The sequence below is a fragment of the Eptesicus fuscus genome, chromosome 7 (assembly GCF_027574615.1).
Source record: "Eptesicus fuscus isolate TK198812 chromosome 7, DD_ASM_mEF_20220401, whole genome shotgun sequence".
NCBI lineage: Eukaryota > Metazoa > Chordata > Mammalia > Chiroptera > Vespertilionidae > Eptesicus > Eptesicus fuscus.
In genome coordinates this window covers 52261830-52289533 of record NC_072479.1, presented here as the reverse complement: position 1 = coordinate 52289533, position 27704 = coordinate 52261830, and the positions used below count along the sequence as shown (strand labels likewise).

At 51.4% G+C, this 27704-nt stretch overlaps 1 protein-coding gene and 1 non-coding gene across 2 annotated transcripts; both read right to left on the bottom strand.

Annotated features, from left to right (window-relative positions):
• Positions 1–305: 305 nt before the first annotated feature.
• Positions 306–22932, bottom strand: CTDSP2 (CTD small phosphatase 2). The gene is made up of 8 exons (XM_008148731.3): positions 22518–22932; positions 9352–9500; positions 7822–7860; positions 7285–7386; positions 6704–6760; positions 4402–4494; positions 4095–4280; positions 306–3895 (listed from the first exon to the last, which is right to left on the bottom strand). Exons 1-8 carry the CDS (start codon positions 22579–22581, stop codon positions 3770–3772), a joined length of 816 nt encoding a protein of 271 aa, XP_008146953.1. The 5' UTR covers positions 22582–22932; the 3' UTR covers positions 306–3769.
• On the bottom strand, positions 4795–4874 carry MIR26C (microRNA mir-26c). Its single transcript, NR_129076.2, has one exon. It is a non-coding gene; the product is annotated as a microRNA mir-26c (primary transcript).
• Positions 22933–27704: the final 4772 nt, after the last annotated feature.

The following is a 27704-nucleotide window of genomic DNA, read 5'->3' as shown; positions in this document are numbered from 1 at the left end:
TTTGGGAACATCAGTAAGGGGCGCAGAAGAATGAAGTCCCCTGGGCTGCAGGTCCATCCCCATAAATCGATAGGACACCAAGCACTTGCTTATTAAGCACCTGGATAGCAATGAAGTTGGTTCTATTGGGGGCCAGGGAAGAGCTAATGTAGCCCAGCTTCTGTGACCTTGAGCAGAAGCCCGTGCCGAGTCTGCAGCTGGTCTCCCAGCCATGGTAATCCAGCTTCATCATGACGAAGGGGTTGCAAGGGGTGAAGGGTGTGCCCGATAGGTGCCCAAATGAACAGCAGGATCAGGAGGCAGCACCCCTTCCTGGATGGGTTTTTTAAACCCGCTTTTATTAATTGTAATACAAATATTCCAAAAATATAAACAGACACATAATGGCGCCCTACATTTCAAGTTTTTAAATACAAATTTATCAAACCATGAATCTGTAAGCAAGGCAGTCAGAATCCCATAGCCCAGTCACAGTAGGAAGCAGATCCCCCACCCTCCAAATGGCGTCTGGAAGGGGGAAGTGGCACTGACGTGGGATAAGGACAAGCAAAGCAGCACATGGGGCCCAAGAGGAGGGTCTGCTCCGGGGGCAGGGAGCCAGACCTGGCTTTCCTCCCCTGCTTGAATGCAAATATTTGCCTTAAAAAAAGGGGGGGGGGGACGGGACCTAAAGCCCCATTTTACTAAGTGACCGAGGGACAACAATGGTAAGGTAACCAGCTCAGGACGTAAGGGGGATAGGCTTCCCCTCCTCTGACCCGTTGCCTGGCTGGGACACGGGATGCAGGACAGCATTACGGGGGGCTGCCCTGCTGAGGCGGCTTCAGGATCAGGGAGGCTAACAGGATAGGATGGCACCCGTTTCCCAGGGAATGATGCCTTCAGATTTCCCATGCCTTTTAGCACAAAGCTTTTGGCCACTGTTAACAGAGGTGAGTTTATACACTTACAAATGGTCATAATCTTTGGGAGGCAGGAGGGAACTAAACAAAGTCCCAGGTTAACTGAAGGCAAATTTGCTCAACCTCTCTCTATATAAGGGACCCATGGGCCTACAGAGTGTCCCCTCTACAATGTGCAGAGTGAACTCTTACCTGACCCTTTCCAAACTGGTCCTGTGTCCAAAGCTCCCCCTATGAGAGGGACACGAACATCAGGCTTTTGACTTAGAAGCCCAATCAGAGAGACACACTGTGTCCCTGAAGAGGCACATTAAAGAACTGAACCTGGCAGGGGGGCAGATTCCTGGCATGGTTTGAATTGGTGCTGACCAGGCATGGCAGCCGATTGCCTTCCAAAGATCAGCCTCAAACAGGAAGGGCTGGTGGGAAGCCCAAGCACAGATCCCGAGGCGAACCGACTCCCTCCCAATCTTTTCCTCCTCAAAAACTGGGTCTGGCCTGAGTCCTCTCAGGAGCAACCTTCTCTTGCCCCCAACACACGTGAGACTGGAAACCAGACAGCAAATGGGGCTGGCTCTGGTCCGCACGGATAGACCCTGCTCGGGTTTATTTGGCCTGGTTGCTTCTCTGGGGAAGTGGAAATGGCTTATCTGTTGAGGAACTGCAGGTGGGCAAGGCAGAGTCCGAACAAGATGGGAGAACACTGCCCCCCAGCTCTTCTGGCCCTGTCATGGGTCACACTCGGGAGGGGGCTGCCTGATAGGGGGCTGCCTAAGCTCTTCGCCTGGAGGAACATGGAGAAAGGGTCCTGGGGACTGGATCCGTTTAGAGCCTCTTATTGCTTGGTCAGAAAACCTTGGCTGGGCCAGATGGCAGACTTAACCCAAGGGCTAAATTAACCCTTAGGGTGGGTCTTGAGAGAGACCCCTCCCACAGTATTAGGGTGGAGGCCTAGCCCTGGGCCTTAGAACCAGAGGCCCCCATTTCCTTCAGGAGCCTTCGTTCCTGGCTTGTAACAGAGCCCTCTTCCCCTACCTGCAGGACCCCATGGAAAAACTAGGAATGATGCTGGGGGAAGGACCCCATAGCTTTAGGGACTGTTCCATGTCTGTGACACCAGGGAAACACAAGCCTTCCATCCTTGGACAAAACAGGAGGGGGTACCATGATATGAGAAAGATGCTAGTCAGCCAGCTACCACCCAGGACACGAAGCTGCTGCTCCCCCACCTGGCTCTTCTCAGACTGGACCCAATGTGTGGAAATGGAAATGGATAACGGGGATGAGTCTCAAGTGGGAGGTGTCCTCACACCTGAAATAATGTACAAATGCTATGTAACACCTGCCTCCAGGGAAAAGAGGTGAGTGAGGAACTCCCTCCGGCCTCAGAGAGAGGGAGGGAGGGAAGAGAGAACCCCACCCAGCCCTGGGGGAAAGCACGATTAAGGCCAAGATGCTGAAATGGGGCCTCTTTTTTGGGGGGTGGGGGGGGTGGGGAGAGGTGGTCCTTATGCTCCCAATTACAACAGCAGTTCCCCTCTCATTTCCATCCTGGGGAATTCCATTTTGTGACTCCTTTTTAAAGCATTCACTATTAACAAACTTTGAAAGCAAGAGACACTCAAAGGGCAGGTGTATGAAGGGCTCATCATACCTGTTACCAGAGGCAGGAGGCATGTGTGTTAGGCTGGCACAGTAATGATAAGAATACCCACTCCCCCTCAACCCAGGAAAAGCAGGAGTGCCTCTGAGGCCCTGGAGAGAAAGAGTGACAGCCAGGAGGGATGAAGACTCAGGCCAGGCCAGGGGAAGACACAACAGGAAAGAGCCCTGCCCAAAAGAAGGAAGGGCCGGTAGGGAGCGCCCTTCCCGGACTTTGGAACCAAAGTCCTTGCACCAGCACCAGCAGAGAATCCCTGAAGACAGACTTACAGACAGTACCAAGCTCAGCTGATCTACATACAAGCTAAGGGGACACACACATTCAGGCTTTTGGGATTTTCCTCTTCCCTGCACCCCCAGTGCCACCCATATTCCTCCTAAGCCCAGGACTGCAGCTTTGTCAAAAACAAAACAGGCCCAACACTCCATGTTTAGAAAGAGAATTTTAAAACAGAGTCAAAAGAACGGAAATCAGTTATCTGCCCTCCTCCACGGCAGGAAGACCTCCTTCCCCACGGATGTGAGACTTATGGCTAGGTGGTGAGGAAGGCAGGCCCAGCGCCCAGGTCTGGGAGACAGAGGGCCCAGGCCAGGCACTCAGCTGGAAGGAAGTGCAGCCCTTGAACTGCAGGACGTGATGGCCCCTGGGGCGACCAGTTCTGGAAACAAGCTTTCATCTTCCAGAATTGTCCTCTATCTGCAGCAGCCGGCTGGAGAAAGGTTTCAAAAAGGAGTATGCCCGGGGCACCCGAAGGCAGCTGCTGACCCCTCCCTTCTCCTTGGCACAAGCCTTACAACACTGAGGAAAGGCCATGGGTTTGGCAATGGAGCCCTGAAGAGTCTTCATCCCTATGAAGCTCAAGGTGACTGGAGAGGAGACAAACTTAAGGAGGGTCTTGATCTTTCAGCTTTTTCCCCAACCTAAAACACTTATGTCCTTGAACATAGTTCAAGGCCACACACACACTCACTCACTCACTCATCTCAGGAGCCCAACTCGGGGAGTAGGCAGCTTGGGTATCATTGGTCTGATGTTTGCCCACTCGGCGTCTAACCTGTCCTAAAGTTCTTTCCCCATCACTTCTATTTCCAAGCCCCATTTGGTGAGATGTTCCAGTTTCCACTCCCGTCTGTCAGGCTGGTCAGAAAGGCACAGTGTAGGCAAGTCCCCTACTGGGATGGCCGTTGCTTGGAATCAGGGAAGGCTAAGGGGCCCGCAGCTGCCCAAGGCTGGTGTAGACATCCTCTGCTCCGCTCAGCTCCTCAAAGATTGGGATCAGGTTCAGCAACTCGGTGTCTGCCATGTCATCAAACCAAGACTGCACGGGCACCTGAGGCAGGGAAAAGGCAGCATAAACCTCCTGAATGCCAGTTCTTCCTTCCCTTGCCCCTGAGCCCCTGGAGCTGGCTGGGTCCTCCTGGGATGGTGTGCTCTTCTGGCCAAGTCCCAGGGTCCCCCCACCCACTCCCTCTCCCACTTAGGGCAGGGACGCTCTCAACCCCTGCAGTGTGGGCATCTGGGCCACTCACTGCATTCTCTGGATGGAAGATGTAAGAAGCAGGCGAGTTGTCCAAAATGAGGGTTTTCCTCAGGTCCCTTCCCAGGCGGCTGAGGTCCTTGACATAGCAGCCCTGGTGGAACACACAGGACTCACGGAATAGGCGGGCCCGGAACACCCCACACCTGTCCAGCAGATCCGTCACAGGGTCGGCATACTGGGAGAAGAGAGGACACTTCGGTCTGGTGGCAATCTGGGGACCAGCAAGGGGCTACTGGACCACCCCTGTAGCTGCCACACCTGCTCCCAGTTCTTTTCTCTCCTCCTGCCCCAGGTACCTTGGCCAGGCTGGCAGTGAAAAGAACACATTCAAAGAGCTCCCCCATCCGTCTCAGGAACTCATCCACATAAGGCCTCTTGAGCACATACACCTGAGGAAAAGCAGAGAGGCTTGTTGAAGGCATCCCTGTGAAGGTGAAACGTCACAGGATTGGTCACTGTCACCACTTCCACAAAGAGCAGCAAGTGGTTCCAGACCTTAGTCTGTCCAGACTCCCACACCTCAGCCCCTGGGACCCCCTGGCTGGAAGCCTTCTGGCCCACAGGCCAGCGTATTAGTATCACCTCCTCACCAGGCTTGTTGGCTCGGTGGTCCCAGCCTTGACCCAGCTCAGGAAGAAATGCATGCACCTGTCCTGGGAGCCAATTCTGTGTCCAGCGGCGAACCATCAGCTGCCTCCAGAAACAAGTAATCAAGAATAGGCCTCACAGGTGGAAACAGCCTATCCTGGATTACTTGAATCCAGCCACAGCCTCTGTGGGAGCTTCCTGTCCTTGGCTCTGGCAGGACAGTGTGTCCAGTCACCATCAGGCAAGGTCGCAGATGCTTCCTGAAACCTCATGCCCTCACACAGCTTCTCTGAAATGCACCAGGGAGAAGTGACTTTTCCCCTCAATGACCGCAGACCAGGCACTCTGCAGTTTCTTGCTCTAGTGCCCCCACCCATTTAGTACTCACTCCTGCTAGACAACTCTAACACTCGTACATTTTGGCCTGAAAGATCCGTTGGCTACATGTTCCTCATCAGTCTGCATGCTACTGCTTTCCTGCCTCCAGGCTCTTGCCCTCTCACACGGCCCACACAGGTGCTACTAGAACCGCTCCTTCAAAGCTCCACTCATCTATGGGACGCCCCGCTCGAGAATGTACTTGCTAGGACTCTCCCTCCTGGAGGTGGCCTGAACTGGCCACGAGCTCCCTCCTTGGTCTGCAGCAGCAGTCCTCCACTCCAGGCAGCCACAACTTGGCTCCCTTTCGTTTGCCATTTTTCAACCTTCATCAAGTTCCTCCCTCTGCTTGGCTCTTCATCAAGCTCAGCATTCCTCACCACTCTGCTGAAACCCTGTCTTCTTCATGCCCCTCCTTAACTAGGGATTCATAGTCTATATCTGCCTGCTTGAAAACATGCCTTCATCTTTTCCCTGTGGGTTTTGTTCATTTCTACACCCTCAATCAGACTGTCCAGGGCTTGGCCGAGTCCCTCAGTTGGGAGGGGGTTGGTGCTGGTGAAGAAAGCCTCTGTGCAGGATGGTGATGACAACCCACAGAAGCCCCAAACCCCGTTCCTCTCTACAAGTAACTATTTGACCAGCTGTTCAAGCAAGTATCAGGGCTACCAATACATTGTTCCTGACGGTCCCTGACTCTCAGGCCAGCTGCCAGGCCTTCTGTGCAAGCGTTTGCAGTAAATGGTTTCCCACTATCTATACCACATGGTCCTTAACGCTGGGCCGAGTGGGGTATGCAGAGCTAGAACCTAATCTTATTTATTTTTAAAAATATATTTTTATTGATTTGAGAGAGGGCAAGATTGAAACATCAGTGATGAGAGTCATTGATTGGCTGCCTCCTACATGCCCCATACTGGAGATTGAGTCCACAACCTGGGCATATGCCCTTGACTGGAACTGAACCCGGGACTCGTCAGTCTGCAGGCCTCCACTCTATCCGCTGAGCCAAATCAGCTAGGGCGAAGCTAATCTTATTTAGATTCAAGTGCTCTTTGTTTTTTTTTTGTTTGTTTGTTTGTTTTCAAGTGCTCTTTGACAGATGTGTACTAAACACTTACTGGGGAAGAAACCAGTTTAGGGACCCAAAGGGAAGGGAGTAGGAGAAAGCTTCTCAGAGATGCCTGGTGGGAGGAAGAAGTTCCCTAGCTAGATGGAGAAGGTAGACATGGGGAGGACAGAAAACAGCTAGTACTGGCTTCCTTGCCTAGAACAGGCAGAGACTCAACTCTTCAGGATTAGAGAAAATGTAATAAATTATACAATAGTGCTGGTCACACTGGGAGAGGGGGATGGTGATCAATAAATGGTAGCTATCACTATGTTTTAAAAATATTTAATTTCAAATAGCTTGGCTGCAAAGAGAAAAAAAGGTGACAGCTAGTGGGGGATTAGAGGCTGAATTTTTTTTTTTTTAAGATGAGAAAGCCTTGAGTGTGAAAAGGTGTAAAAGGTACCAATAAAAAAGAGGCTAAAGTTACAGGAAAGGAATCAATTGATGGAATACAAGCCCTGAGAAGAATGGAGGACCCCGAGCCCTCGGGGATGCGTGTGGCCTAGCAGGCCACTTACCTGGTGAGTGGTCCCCTCAATCTCTACAGGCACTATGAAGTCAGCGTTGTTGATTGGCTGGAAAGGAGAAAAATTAATGAGGTCAGTGACTGAGGGGTGGGAACAGATCTTAGACTCCAGGAAGCTCCTCCTGCCAGCCCACTAAGGGGCTCTCACCCCAGCACAGGATGCAATGTCTTGTCTGGTTTTCCCTACTTAACCCCTCCCCACAAATTCTACCTGAGCTGAGAGTTTCAGGGCCTTCTTAAGTTAACAAATTTTTTAATAAAACAGAGAGGAGCAAGATCCAAGGCTGAGTCAAGCCCTCTTTTAGGCCTGCCCTGTACACAACCCTGGTAACACTCTATGCTATGTGACTGGGGGCAGTGGCGGCCTGCTGGCAGTGGTTAGGTGGAGCAGGGATTCCTACTCAACATGCTTTGGTGTACTCTCCAGGTATTTATGATGCCAGTGTGCCCCAAATTGGAGAGGCCCCATACCTGCCCCATCCTGATCACTCTTCTATCATCTTTAGGCCACCTCAGCCAGGTGCACGAGATAGCCTAAGATGGTGGTAGGAAGGACTCCAGATGTCAAGTTACCTTAAAAGAGCTATGCACAAGGGTTTCATCCAAGTCAATGACCACACAGATCCTTCCTTGATCTTCCTCTGTCACCTCTGGGAGCAGGCAGGTCCCTGGGATCTAAAACCAGAGCCAGGTTGCTGAGATCTGCCACCAAGAAAGCCCAGTTGTTCATCTCAGCAGAACTCTGGGAAGAGCTGGGCTCATCGAGGAGATGAAAGACCCCAACTTCAACCCAGGAGAGATGCCTCTTGAAGGCCAAGAGGTAGAAAAAGAAGAGACAAAGTGGGCTCCTTGGCCTCAGCCTCCAACTGCACTATGAAGTGATCTGGACATTGGAGATGGGGGCCAGGACTGGTGTGGGATGGACCCAAACTGTGCCTCCAAAATCCACAGACTGCACATGATGGGCCCTCAGCAAACATCTGGAACAAATAGCTTCCCACGATGGGGAGTTGGCCAGCTAGACACAGAAATGAGGGCATTATCCCATGGGGTTAGCTGGGATCATAGGATCTTGGGCTTCTGAGCACGTACCCGGTCAGATTCACATACCTGATAAAACTGGTACTGGAGACACTGGAGCAGGTCAGACTGCAGGAGAAGAAGAGGCAGTCAGTGCCAACCTACCAACCCCCAACCCGTCTAAAGCCCACTGCTTCTGCCTCAGGCCTAGAGGGTAATCTCCCCAAGACCACAGCCTCCTTGAAGGTACTGACATGACAAAAATTACTTTTCTTAAGATCTGGGCAGGAAAGGCCAGAACTTCATTTCCACATTAGGCCTGATGAAGGGTGGAGAAGACACTGTCCCTGCTCTTAGTTGCCACTGCCTCAGTTGAACAAAGCAAGGAACAGGGAATTCAAGTGAGTGGTGCTTCCCAGAATAAGAGTCAGAACCAAAATTGGAATTCCTTACTGTGGTGGTTAAGCCTCTTGCTTAGTCCTGGAACCTAAGCTTCTCCTTGAGAACATGTATTTTCTATTCCTTCCTTGGGGAAGACACATAGGGGAGCAACTGAGCCTCTGCAAAACAGAAGCGAGCCAACGGGAACCCACACTATGGGTCCCAAAATGGGTGGGGAGGTGGAGTGGGAGAGATCAGCATGGCTTCCCCACCCTTTGCTAATGATAAAAACGTTGTTATGGTTGTAAAAAGTAGTGTGTTCTTAATGCAAACCTCGAAGAAAAAACCCTAGCACTTAGAAAAACTTAATTTGGCACTTCTTTCAAGTTTGTTTTAGCAGTCTCCCCACCCCCCCGCCATGGTATATAATTTTGCATTCTGCTTTTTCACTTAGTTGCAGCTCAGAACTTTTCCATGTTATTATGAACTCTTTGTAAAAATCAATTGCTTAACAATACGTCATGTTGTACTACTGGATAATGAAGTAATTTTTCACTGATGTACGTGTCATTAGCCTGGTTTTGAGAGAAGAAGGACAGCTATACCTTGGTGTTTCGTAAAGAAGTACCAATGGCATTGGAGGCAGAAGGATTTTTGGTCAGGCTTTTCCTATCCTTGAAATGCCAGACAAATTTACTGATCATTGTGAAGATCAAAGACACCTACACATTCCCAAATGTGCCACACAGGTAGAGGTGAGAGTGCTGGAAGGGGTTATCAAGAATGTGGAAGAATTTCAATTCCTTGGTTCCCTGAAAGTCTAGTAACTTGGAAGGTAGTTTTGCACAGTGAAAAGCTAACAACAGACACAGGACCTATAGCTAGAATAATCTGAGTTGGAACGCCGACACTACCATTTATTAACCGTTAACTCTTTAGGTCTGGGTCTGTTTCCACATCTGTATGTGGGAATCTGTAAATCTCCTTATACAGTTCCTGGAACCTGGAAGGATCTGGACTGCAGGGGCCCTCAGAAACAACAGGGACATCCGGGTGGCCCATACCACACGCGGAAGCAAGAAGAATAAGATGAACCAACTATGGGTCCATCAGAAGAAGGGCCTCTTCTCAGCCAGAGATCTTCGTGACCTCAGGCAGGGCTGCTTGTCCACTTGTGGATGCATGGACTCCACTAGCAGCTCCCTCCTTCATGGCATCACACCACCCTGACCCAGCTACCTTAGCAATGGTGTTGGCTTCCTCCTTGTATGCGGAGAGCTCAGTGCACGAGCTTGACTGGCCAACATGCTGGGCGCGAAAACAGCAGAAAAGGGCCTTGAAGATGTTACGTCCACGGGGCTTTTTAGGAGAGGACTTGGAGACCAGGCCTAGAGCAGAAGGAATGATGAAGCATTAACTACAAAGCATCTCAGTCCACAGGTACCTCCCCGCAACTCTGGTGCTGTATCCCCTCCAGCCTGTAAACTCCATCAGGGTACACAGTATGTGCTTGGCCAACAACCCAATGTAGTCAGCAGTGAAATGTACAAGTTTATTCCAACATCTTTTCTCTAGAGCAAAAACAGCAGGAATCCCCACTTTCTGGTTTGGGAAATGGGCTGCAGAAAATCTGCTCTTCATTTCATGGGGAGGGCACTCAAAGATGGCACCAGGTATAGAAACGGTGTCCTCCTGCTCTGTCACAGCATACTGCGGGTACCCTCAAAATTAATTCACAAAGATACAAATCCTCCCTGAACAACACCTGTTCCTACGAGACTACCCATTCTAGGTAAGTAAACTGGACCCCTTCCCTTCAAGTTAGTGGAGCTGTGGTTCTGTTCAGGGTCAGCTTCCCTAGCTGCTGGGTCAGTGTCAGCAGAACTGAGCCCAGACTAGATACAGCTGACTAGAGAACAGAAGAGCCACAGCCCCTAAGAAAAAGCTAGTATGTACTTTGTTCATACCCTTGTCTCCTCCCATACTCCAGACACTTTTCCTAATACTCCCCTCCTCTAATTTTAAACCAGAGGCAGATTAACCCCTTGGGACATACACATCTAGTGTTGGGTTCTAGCTTGAGGTCCCTGTTTCCAGACTGTAGCTGTTTAGTCCTTTTTTGATAATTCAGGCTTTGGAAATACAAAGGTGTTTTAATAGGAGGCTTGGCAAGGCAGCCCCAGGAAAGCCAAGTTGATACAAAAAGCTATGGGCATTAAAGCATGAAGCAGAAGTGACTTTAGAATATAGCATCTTTTCAAAGTTCCTTTTGGTTTTTAGATGAACAGTTCTGGCAACTCTTGATCGAGTTGGAAAACATTGTGGGTGCTGTGGCCAGGAGGTGGCGCCACACAACCACAGCCAGAATGGTCCTCAGCCACAGATCTCTTCTCCCCAGGCCTGTGTGGGAGGGAGATGGGCCTGAGGAGTAAACCTAACCCATTCCACTTTGAAGCACAAGGTAAACTGTGCAGGAAAATAAACACTGGAAAGGCCAATGTCTTTATGGAGGAAAAAAGGGCAAAGGTGTGGGAACCCCTTTCACGTCCCGCGTGGTTCAGGGTTCAATCAGTTTCCGGCACAAAGGGAATGTGGCACTAAAGACAACTTTCCCTGTGTTGTTCCCTGCTGTAAGGGAAGGGGAAGGCAATGCAGTGGGGGCCACTCAGAAACTCCCCCAAGTCCTCAGAGCATGCACCACACCACACGACCAAGGTGGCCTGTGCAGATGAAGTGATGGAAGAGCCATTTAACACCCAGTTATTGGCCTGCCTTTGTCCCTGGAGAGGAAGAGAGAAAACCAAACTCTATTCCCCAGGACCATGGTTAGTCAGCCAGTCACATGGCAGTCAGCCTGGCCCCAGTGCCACTGACTTAGCTCTGCGTCAACAGAAAGGTGGAGGGTTCCTGCCGTGCACAGAGGGTATGCCTGGTCGGTCAGTGGGCCCCCAAAGCTCACTCTCCTCTCCCTGGGTTAGGCCAGCTCCCTTGAAACTGGTATGACCATTAGAAAGCTTTTAGAAAATGATCAGGTCTCCCCAGCAATCACCCTAAAAACCTGGATATTACCAGCAAGCTCTTGGCCCTGGTGGAAGAATCAAGATTTCCAGGGGTTGGGGATTTTGTTGGGAAGAAAGCACATTGGGGACTTCCACCCAAGGCCTCTGTATCAAGAAGACAAACGTTAGAGCACAGCCCAGCGCTTAGCAGGAGGCTCCTTTGATTTTTCCTATTCACAGTAATCTATGCAGAAACCAGAGGGAAAAGACAGCTTCTCCACCTGCTTGTATGACCCACATTCAATTCCAAGCCCAGGGATTCAAGCAGACGCTGACACAAAGCTCCAACACCGAAGCTGAACCTTCACTTTTCCTTTGGTTTATGGTTTCTTCACACAGAACCACAATCAGAGGCTTAACCCAGCCACTGAGCCTTTCTTAAAGGCCGCACAGCCCGAGCCTTTCCTTAAGAGAGGCCGTCAAGAACGCACTCGGCATCTTAGTGACAGACACTGTGAAGGCTGAGTAATCCTAAGAGGCTAGGAGGTGAAGGGCAGCAGGCTGGGGCCACAGAGGCGCCTCACTGGTGTCCATGGGGGAGGCCCAACAGGCAGAAGTGCTTCAGTCTCAGGGAGCTTCTTGGCAAGGTGGGGGTGGGGGCCAACTCAGCTTGGTCTGGGCTCTGCAGGGGATGAGGATCTTCTCAAAAACAATGTGACCAGGGCAGACTCTGGGCCTCAGAGACCACAAATGCCTTGACCTCAGGGGCTGGTGCTCAGAGCATAGAGCGGTGATGCCTAGCGGTGAAGGTACCCCAGACCCATAACAGCAAGTCAATACCCCAGACTCACTACTCTTTTCCCTGTTGGGGGCCCCACATCCTTCGATCCTTCTCCAGGTTGTCTGTCCTCTTTACCTTTACAAACACTGCCACTGAGAATCCATCAGGGCCTCTTCAGCCTTCTCTTAACATGGCTGTCTCCTGACGGGGCCTGCAATGGCCTCAACCCCGTACATTCATCAGCCTCCAGCTCTCTAGGAAGCAGGTGCTCAATAACTTTCACTGGCTGTGTGAATGACTCCAGGGGCCTCCAGGCCTGTGGAACTCTTCACTAGTTTGCAATAGCCCAGAAGAGTTCGGCGCAGAAAGGGTGCCAGTGTGTGAGAAGATGAGGTGGGCTCTGAAAGAGCTGAGCACCAGGGCAAACCACTTAGTCTTTCTGGGCCTCAGTCATGTTTACTGAGCACTGACGAGGTGCTGGCCTGTGTTAAGACACCTGACATCATTACCTCATTTAATCCTCACTAAAAACCCATCTGTAGGCACTAATGCCCATTTCCAGAAGGGAAACTAAAGCACAGGGAGGTTAAGTAACTCACTCAAGGTTACACAGAGCAGGGCAGCAGAGCCAGGATTTGAACCCAGGTCTCCTTTAACCTATGGCCCCCAACAGCTCAAAGTCATCCTGTGTGTTTACTCCTGCAACAACTGGGAGGTTGTGGGGCACTCTCAAGAATGTTTGCTCTGTTCCTCTCTAGGCTGGGCCAACAAAGGGTCAACCTAGCCCCTCTTGGGCAGGCCATGAAAAGTGCAAGGGGTAAAAACAGTACAAAGGCTCTGGAATTCCATTCCAGGGTTCGCCTCACCCACACCCCAGCCCTGCACCTGCTTTCCCTGGCAGTTACCTCTGGGAGATCAAGACAATGCGGGATGGGATGGGGAAGGAGCTGGAGCCAGAAGTTTTGGTCCAAGACCTGCTTTGCTCAGTGGGAACACACACCAGAGTGGGATCCGAAACTTGTGTCAAAGAGCCTTTCAAAGGCCTCCTTTCAGCCAGAATGCAGCATTGTGTCCCTGACAGCAAGGTGCAGGCCACCTCCCACCCTCCATGTATGATGGGGAGGGGCATTGGTCCCCTCCTCCCCAGGAGGACACAAGATTTACAAGCCTGTGAGGATTTCACTGCATCCAATTTCCCTGAGGGAGAACAGGATTCCAGTGGGTGCCATGTAGCCCCATAACCAGCTGCTCTCCCTCCTTCATCCTACTGCTACCTGTTTTGTGGATACCCAGCCCTACTCTTCCTGCTCCAAACATCTGGCTTAGGGGTGGATGTCGGCGAGAACCAGCACAGAACTAATGGGGGCAGCTCTGGCTTAAGAAGAAAGTGTGCAAGTGACTAAGAACAGGGAAGCCAGGCCACCCCTCCAGTTAGTTCACCACTGCAAGGCCTCCTACTGAGGCAGGATATAAAGAGAGAGGGGACCTGAGAGGTATCCCCCACTCTGAGGATCACCTGGGTTAGGGTCCAGGCTCTGCCAGTTACTGACTCAGGCACACAGCCTCTTTAAGCCTTAGTTTCCTCAACCATTAGTTGGGATAACAGCAAGACCTCAGTCCTGACTAAAATGATAACAAAACTTATTGTCTGAAATGTACTGTGCAAACTAAAGGTAAACGTTGTGCTCATTTTAATGAACTATCTAAGGAGAGATGACCACTACCTGACAACACTGAGGGCCTCATTCCACGGGGCCAACAAAAGAAAGGTGCAGGCCCTCCCACCCCCAGCATGTGGTTGAAGCTCAAGAAAGTAGATAAAAGGTGACAGAGGAACTCTGATCATGAGCAGGTTTCAAAAAAGTCAAAACAATCCCTATACCTTCTCCCAAATCTACTACAAAAGTTGTTTTCCAGCTTGCAACTCCTGGGCTGGTATTCTGCAAATAACAGGAAAGCAGGTGAAAGACTGTTTCATTTGAAATAAATGATGCCCTCTCCCCTGTGTCTACCACTACTGCCTCCAAGAAATACCAGATGGGGGCACTTGAAACCTGTGCATGTGCATGTACATGTGTGCGCGTGCACACGCACATGCACACGCACAGATGAAGACTGGCTTTGCCAGGACAGTACTATTTTTAACCTTCTGAAGGTCAGGTTTAGATATCACTGTTGCCAACAACACAGCTTCGTGTCCCAGCAAAGGAACGCCTTACACATCCGCCTGGGATTCAGCAGAAGACAAGCCTACCGGATTTTAACAAGCCCATTCATGTAGAAGGATGCTTTCTTGGTTCACCCCTTAGACGTACTTTATTCTCCACCATCTCCCATCCCCCCACAGAAAGGATTTAGTCTGGCTATCACTAGAAAATGGCCTCTCTGAGGGGCCTCCCTCCCCTTAGCTATTGGAGGAAGGAGAGTATTTGGAGCATTTCCGGCCCTTCTTGGCCAGCTGCCTGGGCCCTGCAGCCAAGACACATCTGACTGGGGCTTCCCATGGAGAGGATTCCTCCCAGGTCCTCAGCAAGGGGCATCTGTGCCTTGGCTAAGGACAGGCCCTAAAGTGCCAGGTGGATGGAAATGCTCTTGGACCAGCAGGTGAGTCAGCAGGGAGCAAAAGGGCGAGAGATGCCTAGACATCCCACACATAGAAAAGCCTGGAAATAATGGGGTGGTTGTACCAGTTTCCACAATGCCCAAATGCTGACACCGTTCTTTTTGGAAAACAAGGCAGGAAGGCCTCACCCAGTTTAGCAACAGTTCCAAAAGTTTCAAAGAGCAGCTGTGAATCTGATGGCAAGGAGTACCCCTCCCCCCCCCCCGCAAGGATTTATTTGTGAAAAATAAAGGATTGCATTCAGTCATGGTAAACCACGTGTACAAAGAGAGAGCAAGAATAGCATGGACTACATGTCTCCATTAATTCTCCCTCCTGGGCAGGAGGGTTCCCTGCATCTCTCTCTTTCTGACAAGGTATAACTTCTTTCAGTCCTGGGTCTTTAATGCCACCTGTGGGGTAAGGGTGGGGGTCACAGATCCCTGGCTAACTTGTCTCCAGTCTTTTCCCTGTCCCCTTTAGCAATCTAGTCACTGATCTCAACATAGGGCCTCACCTTTAAGGACCTTCCCTTAAGGACTCAGTTTTGGAAGTAGGGGATTCCTAACAATTTTTAAAACATGATCAAGATACTCTATCAATTTCAGAATCAGCCAAAACACCCTCCTGGGCTCTCTCACATACTTTAAAAATATGCTGGGGTGGGGGTGAGGTTCTCAGAAGGAGCAACAGGTCCTGGACCAGAGATGGAGGAGCCTCCAGTCCAACACCAGAGGGCTCTTGGATGCCAGGAAGTGATCTAATGGCCCACAGCAGCAGCAGGGAGAGATCTGAGGTACAACCCAGGAAAACCCAAAGGACTGGATCCTGCCCCACACAGAGCCAGCTAGGGCAGCGATGTCATCATGGAGGACTGGAAGCCATACTTGCCCACCTTGAGCCTTTCTCTCCCCACTTAAGGAGGTGCTGAGCAGGCCCCTGCGGAGACTAACAGAATCCTGCCAAGCAGGACACAAACACCCTCTGGATGGCTGTTTCAGCCTCTGCCTTGGCTCACTGCTTCCTGGAATGATTGGATTTGGTGAAAGACTGAAGAATCCAGTGTCTCTTTCCCTTCCAGTTACGGAAGCCTGCTTTAGGTGACGTGTATGAGAGAGATGGAGAGGAGGAGCAAAGGTGGCACAGGACAAAGCAAGGGACTCAACCATCTCTCCTCTGACCAGTGAACTATGGAGTGAATCCACAAGTTACCATGGACTTGGCTTTAAACCCTGGCTCTGTCACGTGTAAGGTGTGTGGCCTTGGGCCTCAGTTTCTTCATCTGTAAAATGGGAAGACTAGTATTACATATTTCACAGAGCTGTGAAAATTACAAGGAGCTTAGGGTGTGTCCTAACCCAGTAAATGCTCAGTAAGTGTCAGCTACTAGTCATTAAATACAAAGTACTTTCATATCATTATCTCAGTCTCAATCTCAAAATGTGCACATTGAAAGAGACCAGAGATTTCTTCTCATTCCAGAGGTCACACAGAGGTAGCTACATGGCCAACCCTGGGAAATGGCCTTTCCGGGACTCTGCAAAAACCAATTCCAGTCTCTCTCTCTCTCACACACACACACACACACACTCATGGGGCTGGCCAACCAGTTCCTTCCTTCCTTCCTCCCATGTCTGGCCTCTGCAGGATTGGAAGGAGTCAGCCAGGAAGGACTGTCAGGGAGTCTGCCCCATCTCTAGGGATACTGACCTGCTCCTCCCACAGCCCTCAGTTTCACCTAGGACCAACCAACCAGCATAGGTGTGCCTACCTGGAGAGCACTGGGCTAGAAGTTGGGACACCTGGCTCCTGCCCCACTTCAGCCTCTCAAACAGCTCTGTGGTCTTGTCTAGGGCACAATCTTTCTTCAGTTATTTTCTTCCCAGGTCAGTAAGGAAAGGTCTGCATTGCAAGGTTGTTCCTTAGCAGGTAGCTTCAGCTTACCTGAAGCTTGAACTCAAAGGCATTTAATGCTAGGAACAGTGCCTGGCCCACGGTAAGTGCCCTATAAATACTGTCTGCGATCATTACTGTGGTAAGTAAGCAAGGATCACTACTCAGCCCATTCATGCTGAGAAAACTTTAGAACGTCCCTTTAGAAGCCATAGGATCTTTAACAAACAGCAAAACTGGATCTCTCCAAAGGACTTTTCCCGCTCAGGGCTAAACAGGCAGTTGGGGCCACTGCTGTGCGGAGCTGGCTCTTCTCCAGGGACACCTGTCAGAATCACAGGGAGCACTTGGAACATGAGCATGCCCGGCCCACCGGCTTATGCTCTGATTCAATAGGACCCAGGTGGGTCGGTATTTTTAGTAAGTGTCACAGGAGAATCTGATGTGTGTCCCTGGCTGAGACCTAATGTCTACAGGTTGCCAGTGATCCTTGACTAGCTCTTCCAGGACTGACCTAAACTTGCTGTCTCTTCCTATGGGTCACTGTTCCTGTGAAGTTGGGCCCTAGCCCAATTCTACTGTGAACAGCTGAGCTGGATCCACCATTTGGGGGAAGGGGCTTTGCAGCCTGTGTTACATGATTTGAGCTTTCTCATGAATCTGCTTGGCTCTCACTGTGGTTAAGCCACATTTGTTTCCCCAGAACAGTGCAGGAGATAAAAGAAGGTATAGAATAAAAAGAGAGTAAGAGCAAAGTCTGATGTGGGGGATGGGAAGGACTAGGAGTACCTGGGAAGGGAAAGGAAATGTCAGGAGGTCCACTCAGAGCAGGACACCTGCACCTCCTGCACACAGGGAGGTCTGCACACTCCTGAAGAGTTCCCATTCTGTAGGCATAGGCCACTCAGACCTGAAGGGCTGGGCACTTTGCTGGCAGCATGGACTTTGTGCTAGTTGGCCTCTGGTCCAGAGAGGCTTCCAGTTCTAAGTCAACTTCTCCACGTTGATTTCTACTAGTTACTTAATAAGATTTGCATGTTAATGAGCTCATCTGCATTCCAGTTGGGAACTATTCCACCATTTCAGACAGGGAGAGAATCATGTCAGAGCCACACCCAATCCCATGTCCCCAAAACAACTGAGTTAATTCTGTGCTTCCTGAGCTGGCCAGCCTGAGAAAGGATGAAAAGCAGTTTTATGCTGCTTTTTGTGCTTTCACAATGTTGTATCCCAAAACCTCAGCAGCAAAGACATAGCTTAAGAACATCTATTTCTCTTCAAAACCCATTTATTTTTTCTCTTGTTACTAGAAGTTGCTAAAAGAAATCTGAGTATCACTGGGCTCATTAATTCTCAAAGCAAATGCAGACAGAGAGAGAGTGCACCACACAGTTGTCTCAAATCTTCATTATGTTCATTTCTGAAGGCCGAGCAACTGCTCAGTAGGTTTAGACTTCAGAGACTCTTCACAGGACGTGCATGGCCACCTGGCCTCCTCCCACCCCCAGATGCCCAGGCGCCAGGAAGAATTGCAAAAGCCCCCAGGCACATGCACTCGAATTAGTGCAGATAAAATCCCACCAAGTCACACTGGCACAAAGAAGGGGTCTGTTTAGCAAGGTCATGAGGCTGATCCTTCCAGAAGGCCCAAGCCCCCACATAGTGTCCCCTCTGACCCCTGGCCACCTGTCTTTAACAATAAAACCCACATGACTGAGTGCTGTTTGCATTGTGTCCTGGGGCAGTGGTCGGCAAACTCATTAGTCAACAGAGCCAAATATCAACAGTACAACGATTGAAATTTCTTTTCAGAGCCAAATTTTTTAAACTTAAACTTCTTCTAACGCCACTTCTTCAAAATAGACTCGCCCAGGCCATGGTATTTTGTGGAAGAACCACACTCAAGGGGCCAAAGAGCCGCATGTGGCTCTCGAGCCACAGTTTGCCGACCATGGTCCTGGGGGAATGGAGGAGGCACTGAGTAGCAGTGGTCTAGATATGTAAAAAAGGAGGCTAACGTTATCAATCACCTACTAAGTACCAGCCATTGTAGATGTGTAGATATCAATATTCCTATTTTACAGATAAGTTACTCAGAACACTGAAGTGCTCTGTCAATCAGATTTGTAAATCAGGAAAGCAGGGATGTGCATCCAGGACTGAAGCAACCAATTCTGCTCCTGAAAGATTTCTTTGAAGTAACAATGAACACTCTAACTGCTGCCCGGGCCTCACCTCCCCACCACCAACCACCACTACCTATTCCAAAATAGGAATAGAAAAGACCCCCAAATTACTCAAAAGCTAGCAGGAAGAATGTTGAGGAGGAAAAGAAAGCAATATATTTGTATATAAATATGTACACATTGTCTCTTTTTCCCATACTTAGTTATGAACACTTCTATTAATAAATTCTCCACAGAATGGCTGGGAGCATCAATTCACCTTGTCTAGAAATGTGACTAATACAGCATTTACTGGTTTAACAAAGTCCATGATCAGAAGGGATTCAAAAATTCCCAGAGAGGATGAAAGGGGACCTCTCTCACACCCAGTTTCTTTAAGTCCCCTATAGCAGAGAAGGAAGGAGACAGAAACACCATACTCTCTTGCCATCTCAGGAAGGACTTTTCACAGCAATTCCTAAGTCCTGCTCAGCTGAAAGCACTGTAAGTCAAACTCAGCAGCAGACTGTAAACTCCCCACCCCAGGATGTTAGGCATTTCAAACTTCATTGCTGAGTTAGCAGTACTCCCTTGAGCAAACAGAAGCTGAAGTCACCCCACAAGCCATTACCCACTCGAAGAAAGGGGGAGGGCGACTCTAAAGGAGACACAGAAGCTAGCTTCAGCAGCCACAAAGAGGCCAAAGCTAAAGACTGGGCAAGGAGGAGAGAAACCAGCAGGCAGGAGGAGCTAGCTACGAACAGGCACCTTGGACTCACAAGAGCCAGCTAAAGAAGAAAGCCCAAGACTGTGCCTGAGCTTTTCAGGTGAAGGGCCTAGCTGCAACCATAGTGAAAGGTATTGGAGCTCTTTCATGAGCAAGTAAGGCAGAATTTCTCCCTCATGGGGAGGAGAAAGCAGGAGCTGGAAAAACCTGCCGTAGTCCTAATTCTTAGGTATGGTCAGCTACCAGGACCAGTTCAGTTACACATTTCAGGAGACTACCCAAAGCATCCTCCTCCTCTCCCTGAAAGGAAGGGACATCAGGTCTCACGGAAAACAAGGAAGGTCCCAAAGGCGCCCGCTCCCCAAAGGGCCTGTGAGTCACGTTGAGCTCTGGAAGAGGCTGCCTCCACCCTCTCATTTCACACCGGGAGGTTACAGAGGTGGCCTGTTTCCTTGGCTTTCCAGTCTAATCGCAGAATCCACGGTACAGCCTCCCAGCAGTGGGGTGACACCCTCACATGGGCTGTAAGAAAGGGCCATTCTCTGGCCAAACGGGTAACTTTTCCTTTTTACTTTGGATATTCCACACAACCCTGTCCTTGCTGCTACCAGGAAGCCATTTCACCCATCTGTCTGGGAAGATGATCCAATTTTGGCCCTTTTATCAGCAATGCTTTCAGCAACTTTCTTCTACTTCCCCTACTGTAATTACTTTTGAATAATCAACACACCCAGCCAGTGTGAAAGACCTGAGAAGAGAATGCTAAACCAGGAAAAGAAAACAAGGACACACAAAACAACACTGCAATGGCAACTTCACTAAAAAACTACTCAAGCTAGGAACAATTTGTGTTTTCTAGAAATTTATTAATAAATTGCCTTACACTTCTTCCTCTTTTTCCAAAGGGAGGAGGGCCTAGAGATGAGGTGCTATGGAGAGAGGGGAGGCAAGGAGCTCCTAAAGTAGCTAAAACATTTGCTTCCTACTTCCACTTTTTTTTTAAGATGCAGGATTTGTAAATGATGAGGAACTCAGAAAGCTGGCTTGCTGGTTGCCCGAGCAGCCCAGGATGAAAGTATGCTTTCTCTGGACTGTAATCAAATTACATGGGGGAGAGAGAGAGACCCATGGCTGCTGGCTTAAGAATTCAGATTCCTCCGGGGATAAATCTCAAGGACAAGCCACACAAACAAAGGAAATGAAAAACGCAACTCCAACCAGCATCAACAACTAAACACTGTCAAGAAGCCAGCTGCTTTGCTTTCTGTTGTCATCTCTTCTCTTCCCTGCCATTGGCTCTGGATGAACTGTCCAACCCTGAACTCGGAGATGTCCCTTCAGCAGGTCAGCTTTCCCTCTTCTGGTGTGGTGCCCTCACCAGGCGGGCACCCTCCTGAGCCCCTACAGGAAGAGAGGACCTGAGTGGGGAGGCACAAGGGTTGTTTTTCCCTTCTCATCAACACTGCTACCTCTGGAGTCCTTCCACACCCAAATCTCTTCAGTTTTGGAGGCCTCTTGGAGTCCTTTCCTGGGGTGAGGTTGGACACAGAGTGAAGTTATCAACATGGAAAGCCTCCCCTCTTCTGCCTGGGCGCAGCTGGGCAGAGAGCAGAGGGGTGAAGTTGCAGCTGGGGTCACAGCTGGGTTTGCGATGCAGCTGGGGGAGAGGGAGTCAGGGGCTCTGGAGGGCTGGGATCCAGGTAGCCAGGTTCTCGCTCTTCTCGCTCCACAGGACAGGCTTCTTTAAAGGACCAGGGACACAGGAAGCACACGCTGGCCCCCACGTGGGGAATTTGGGACAGGCTCTCCCAGCCTCCAGCTTCTCTGCCCCTAGGCAAGTTGGGGGAGCTCCTTGGGTCTGTGAACCCCACGAATAAGTGATCTGTTGACTTCTGTTACCAAATAGGGGGGCGGGGGTTGGGGCAACACAGAGACCCCGCTGCTGGCCTCCCACAGGCTCTAGGTCTCTCTGTGTTCCACCGCAGCCCTAGCCCTTTACGCCCGGGTGGGAGGTCCAGGAAGGGCAGTAACTCTGAATTAGGACCCAAGAGCATGCTCTTCCCCAGCTCGGGGCCAGGTGGCCCCAGTCCGGGGAAGTTCTCCAGAAAAAAAAATGACGCTAGTCCTTACTCCCCGCGGAAATTCTGTCCGCTCTTGTAGACACATTCCTCAAAGCCTCAAGAAGAACGTGGGGAGGGGGCAAGAGTTTCAGGGCCTCCACCACCACCAAACTCGAGAGAGATTCCCCCCCCCCCCGCCCTCGGGTCCCAATCTCCCCGCTGCCCCGGGAAAGGCGAGGCCTCATTCCGCGGCGGCCCCCCAGCCACCCCGGAGAGGGCCGGCCCGCCGGCCTCCGCGCGTCTCCACCCGACCCTCGGCCAGGCGGGGGCCGCGGGCCGCTGCCCACAGAGAGCTCGCACTTTTCGCTGCGCGATTCAGAAACACGCCGGGTCTGATGCCATCCGGCGAATTATGTAACCAGGGACACCGCTCCCGGGCTAAACAAACGCGGCTCTGTGTGCAGAGGCGGCCCGGGGAGCGCACCCGGCAGGGAGGGGCTCGCGCCGGGCCTCGGGGTCGGGCTGGTTCGCTCCGCGACCGCGGCGGGAGGCGGCCGCGCGAGGAGGTCCCGGCCCCGCGCAGGGCCGCGGGCGGGCCAGGTCCGCCGGGCTCGGCCCTCCCCACCCCCCGCGGCCGCCCCCGCCCCCGCCCCCGGGCGGTGAACTTGGTCCCAAGTCCCGCCGGACGCCGTCCCCGCCCGCCGCCTGGGCGACCTCGGGCTGGGGGGGCCTGGGAAGTGCTGGACTCCAGTCCAGGCTCCATTCCAGCTCGGGACCCCCGCCCGCGCCCCCGCCTCTCCCCCCGGTCCTAGGACAGCGCGCAGAGCAGTGCGGGAAAGTGACGACCCACCCCCAACTCTGGAGGAGACGGACGCGGGGGACGGGTGCTCCCAGCGCGGCCCCTCGGTCTCTCTTCCCCGGGGGAGGAGGTACGGGACGGAGTGACAGCTGCGCAGATGACGCCCCTCCCCCTCGGCGCCCGCAGCTCGGGGCCCGCACAACCCCCACGGGGGTCGGAGTGCGGACCCAGGCGCGGGGGCGAAAGGACCGGGGGTCCCGGTTGGAATCGCCCGTTCTGAGCCTCGGGAGGTCAGGGGCCAGGCCTCGGTTTCGGGGCGGTGTTAGCCCCCTCCCCGATCGGGGGCGACGCAAAGTTTTGGGAAGTTGCTTGCCCCTACCTTGCTTGGTGAGCACCAGGGCGTCTTCCCTCCGCGCCTGGGTGATGATGGAGCCGTGTTCCATCTAACAATCCCGCGGGCCCGGGCTGGCTGGGCGGGAGGACCGACGGGCGCAGGCTGGGCTGGGCTGGGCTGGGCTGGGGGGCCTGGGCGGGGGCCCGCTCCGCTCCTGCTCGCGAGACTCGGGTTCCCACCGCTGTTCACATCCCTGCTCTGGTTCCCTCCCTGGGCCGGGAAGGGAGGCGGCCTGTATGGAGAGCAGGCGGCCCGGCCAGCGGCTCCCCGGGTGCCCCCGGCCCCGATCCCCCGGCGGCAGCTCCGGGCTCCTCAGTTTGGGTCCAACATGGAGAATCCGGAGCGAAAACAAGAGGAGGAAATGGGACACGGGGCGGTTTCCAGGCTCCCCCCTCCCCTCCGTACTCCAGATAAACAACCCGCGGCCGCAGCGCCCACCCCCGCGCGCCTCCGGGCTCTGGACTCGGCCTCTCCACGGCCCACCGGCGCCTCGCGTTGCGGAGCACCGTCCTAGGCCCACGGACCCTCTATCTGTGAGCAGTGAGGCTGCGGAACATGCGGAGCTTCGCTATTTTGTTACGGAAAAAGCGAATCCCCTAGGGGGGGTGGGGTGGCGGGCGGGCAAGCTGGCCGGGGAGACTTGAAACCGCTCCGGCGCTCCAATTGGCCCTCTCGGAGGAAAGGGGCGTGTCCTCTCCTTACTATGCGGTGCGAGGACCCAACAACATTCCAGTCGCTACGGCCACGCCCCCAGGCCACTCCCCTTTCGCGCAGCTGCGGCCTCCTGGTCTCCCTAGCCACACCCCCTTCCCAACAACTTAAAAGGACACTCCGAAGCTCACGTTTCCCTACGCGGTGCTGGGGTGTTCCGGTTTGTGCCGTCTCTTCGCGGGTAACCAGGGAACGCTGTGAAGCCTAACCCGGGTCTGGCTATGATGGGAGGATTCAGGGCAGTTTTCTTACTTGCTGCTTGGACCTGGAATCGTGGACCCACTGTTTCACATAAAAGAGGACAGCTGTCGAATCCCGAAAGACGGACGCTGGACTCCAAGAGAATCAGCGCTGGAACTGACCTCGTGATGTCTGACCCCCCACACTTCAAGTGAGACTTGAGGTGCAGGGATGTGCTCAAAGCCACTTATTTGCATTCAGGGTTTCCACCTTTCTTCCCCTCCTCCCAGTTCACTCCTCTGCCCCTCGTACCAACCTCAGTTTGGATGGATGGAGGTCTGGGAAGAGCTTCAGGTCTGTGGACCCTAACTGGCCTCCCTCCTTGCTCTTAGGCCCCAGGCACCCTCCATTGGCTATGGCTCCTGGACGCTTATGGCTGGCTCAAGGTGAGGGATATCCTAGTACCTTTGTCCCCAAGAAATAGGAGCTTCAGCAAGGCAAGTTTCAACTCTGTATCGGGTCTTTTTCAGTGAGCTACATCTGACCACAGGCGACATGGATGGCCTTGAGAGGAAGGGAACTGTTCAAGTCAAGGCTGGCAAGCTTGATGTAGAGTGAGATTGCACTGGGTGACTTCTGAGCTACCTCTAACCCTTAACAGTCTGTGATTCAATGGAACTCATAAGGAAGGGGCTTCCAGAAAGGTCAGGACTTTTCTGGTCCCCGGGGAAAGGAGGCCTGCTGCAGTTCCCATTGCCCAACATACACAGCTTTCACTGGGGGTGGGAGGACAAGTCAGCCACATTTTAACTTGCGAGGTACTGTCTAATACCTGCTCCCCTTGGGTGTATGCTTCTGTGTGCCTCAACAGTGTTCATGCGTGCCTGTTCCTACACATACATACACAAAGCCTTTTTACATAACACCATTTTAATGGAAATGCTGTTTTTCCAAAATGAAAGCTGTTAACAGAGGATCTGAATGATGCTTATGTAACTTTAAACACTGAGTTTGGATACATCCCAATTCATTAACAGAAGGGGAAAGGGAGGAATTCTCATATATTTATTTACCTCCCATCGTTATCAAAACATCATTAAAGCAATATAATTATTAAGGTAAATCTTCAATGGTCAGGTTTCTAAGAGTCCTGCCCGCACCCTCTTGCAAGGTAGCTCAGTTGCAGTGGGAGGACGAGGAGTGCAGGCAGGACCCCGAGGTTGAGGATTGAGGGGGATGTGCTACCCACAGCTGTATAGTGTTGAACAGGATACTTCCTTCTCTACACTTACATTTCCTCATCCATAGAAACAATCCTTCCCTATTTTCTAGTTTACAAAGTACTTTCACTTACATTATCTGTCTCATATGACCTCTTCTTTGGGAGTGACAGTGAAAATGTCCATTTTGTAGATGAGGAAACGGTGTGGAAAGGTTAATGGACTCACCTAAGATTTCACAGCTTGTTAGGAGGAAGAGGCAGGACTAGAAGTTGTCTTTAGCCTTGAAAACTAGGACTCTTGACATTTGCCCATAGTTTCTTTCCTATCTAGAGGCTGCAGGAGATCCTAGTCACTGTCTTTTCTTGCTAAGAACTCTGACTGTATCACCTCCTCTGAGAAGCCCGCCCAGATGCCCACTCTCACATCAGGGCTTTACAGCCTCCCACATACTCTCTCAAAGCGTTAAGCATCATATCCTGCAACTGTTCGTTTGCTTATTGGCTTCCCAGCCAGAAGATGGATTGAGACTAGAGACTGTATTATTCATTATTGGGTCTCTTGTGCCTCACATAGTACTTGACACAGAGCAGGCAGCCTTTGTGTGTTTGCTGTATGAGTCTTGATTCTATGTCTTAACCAGTGTTCTTTTGTCCAGTGACCCACAGCAAGAAACCCATTTTATATTGTGAAATAAAATTGTATGGGGACAATACTTATTCTTGCTATATTTATACACCCTGATATTTTCTATTGTATTGTTTCATTTTTAAAAAATATATTTTTATTGATTTCAGAGGGGAAGGGAGAGGGAGAGAGAGAAACATCAATGATGAGAGAGAATCATTGATCGGCTGCCTCTTGCACACCCCCAACTGGGGATCGAACCTGTAACCCAGGCATGTGCCCTTGACTGGAATCGAACTTGGGGACCCTTTGGTCCGCAGGCCGATGTTCTAGCCACTGAGCCAAACCAGCTAGGGCTCTATTTCATTTTTTAAAGGTGCTGGTCATAACCCTTTAAATTGATTTCATGATCCACCTCCAGGTTGTGATCTACAGTTGGAACAACACTGCTTTCATCTCCTTCCTGCTGTGGATACCGTCTGTGTGTGGGGCTCTAGCTGTACCTGAAAGGTGCAGAGGAGATGGCCCTCAAGTACCTGTTCCTTTGAGGTTAAAGAAAGGTTTGTGTATGAGAAAGCAGGCAGCCCTGGCCGGTGTGTTCAGTGGTTGAAGCATCATCCCATGTACTGAAATGCCTCGGGTGTGGTTCCCAGTCAGAGCACATGCCCAGATTTTGGGTTCCATCCTCAGTCAGGGAGTGTGTGAGGGGCAACTGATCCATGTTTCACTCTCACATTGAATTGATGTTCCTCTCTCTCTCTCTCTAAAAATCAAAACTTATAAAGAAAGAAAGCAGACAGAAACCCTTCCAAGACCATAGGTGCAAGAGTGTGAATAGAACCCACGATGGGGGTGAAGTGTGTGTGTGGGGGGTGTTAGATAAGGGAAGTTCTGGTCCGAGGACCTTTGTACCTCCAGAAACTATAAAGGCAGCGACATCTTTACTGGAGCCTGGAACCCCAAAACACAGATAGGCAGGGACTCTTGATGTCACGTGTTTCTCACTGCCCTGTCCCCAGATTAGGGGTTTCCATGACAGAAAGCTCTCTGGGGTCATGATGGCCCTCTTTCATATAGGTAAGAGGGTCGGGGAGATGGGAGGCAAGTGGACATTCTAACTTCTGTCTAAAACAGCCTTGTAAAGAACCTCCTGCCTCCAGGCCCTGGGCAGTTGCTGGCTGTATGACTTTGGGTAGGCTGCTTACTTAGGTTCAAGGGTGATAGCTGAAGCTAGGACTCTCTAGGCCTAACAACTGGTGAGAAGCAATTTGGAAACAGCACTGCCCCCCACCCCAGTGTGAAAAGTGGGGTGGTGAGGGTGGGGCTCAGAGGAGTGGCTGTCCCTGTCTGTCACCCATGGCTACTCGAGTTGGACTGGGTGTTCCTGAGCCAAGGTTTGGGAAAGGGAAACAGAAACTTCCTCTGTGGGAGTTGCATGTTTACTCCAGAACTCTGTCCCTTTCCCCACAGAAAACACAGGGTTGGGCTGACGGAGATCTTTCGTGACCTTATGATGTCGTTGAAATGTTCCATTAAAATTAAAAATAAGATTTGCTACAAATGGAAAACATCCATTTTATTGGTTTCTCTGATTGTTCCTGCAGTCTCGCATCCATTATGTATTGTAACTGGGAAGGTGGGGGTCTCAGCTCCAGGGTTCCGGAGCCCTGTGCACGCCTGTCAGAAGCTTGTGCGGTTCCGTTCTGGTTGCTCGGGGCAAGTTGCTGGGGGTGAGGTGGGGTGGGTTGAGGGAAGGAGACCTGGCGACAGTGACTGAAGAGCTGTGGGGGTGCCCGATACTGGGGCTGTGGAGGAAGGGAGGAGCCTGTAGAGTAGTCTGGGGAACCTCCCTGGGGCTTCAGATTGGGGATAATGCATTCTGCTCATCATCCCACCCTACCACTTAGTCACTTAACCTCTTGATTTAGTCTCCTCACATTAAAGTGGGGATAACAGTCGTGCCATTTAATGAGACAGTGCCTGAGACACTGGAAGTGCGCCTTAAATATCACTCTCATCATCAACCTTTTCTCCAAACCTGTTCCTTCTGCATCCATCATCCAATTCCCCAAGCCAGAAACCTGAGGTCATCCAAGACTCTTCCTGCGTGCTCATCACCAATCTGCCCTGAAGACCAGTGGCTCTTCCCCTCACAGGTATTTGTGTGGCCTTTTCATTCTTCCCATTTCCATTGCTGCAGTCTCCGGGGAGGCTGGCCAGAGGCTCCTCATCAACCTCTTTGCTTCTCTAGGTCACAAATCCAAATCCATCCCCAGCTCTCCTAGGGGATGCAGATCCGGTCCTGTCTATATGGAATGCGTTAGACCCTCAGAGCAAGGATGATGGGCCAGGTACAGAAACTCACCAGGACAGAAAGCTCCGGATGCCTCGCAAGGGGAGGTTACCCACTCCACTGCCAGGGTAACCTTTCCGC

Bases quoted from the DNA above. Each gene is read 5' to 3' on its own strand.
- CTDSP2 (XM_008148731.3), bottom strand. From the start codon at position 22,581: ATGGAACACGGCTCCATCATCACCCAGGCGCGGAGGGAAGACGCCCTG. The intron at 6,761-7,284 runs GTAACTTGACAT...TCTCCTTTCCAG, and splicing joins TTGTGCATAGCTCTTTTAAG to CCAATCAACAACGCTGACTT. The intron at 3,896-4,094 runs GTGAGTGGCCCA...TCCCTGCCTCAG, and splicing joins TCTTCCATCCAGAGAATGCA to GTGCCCGTGCAGTCTTGGTT.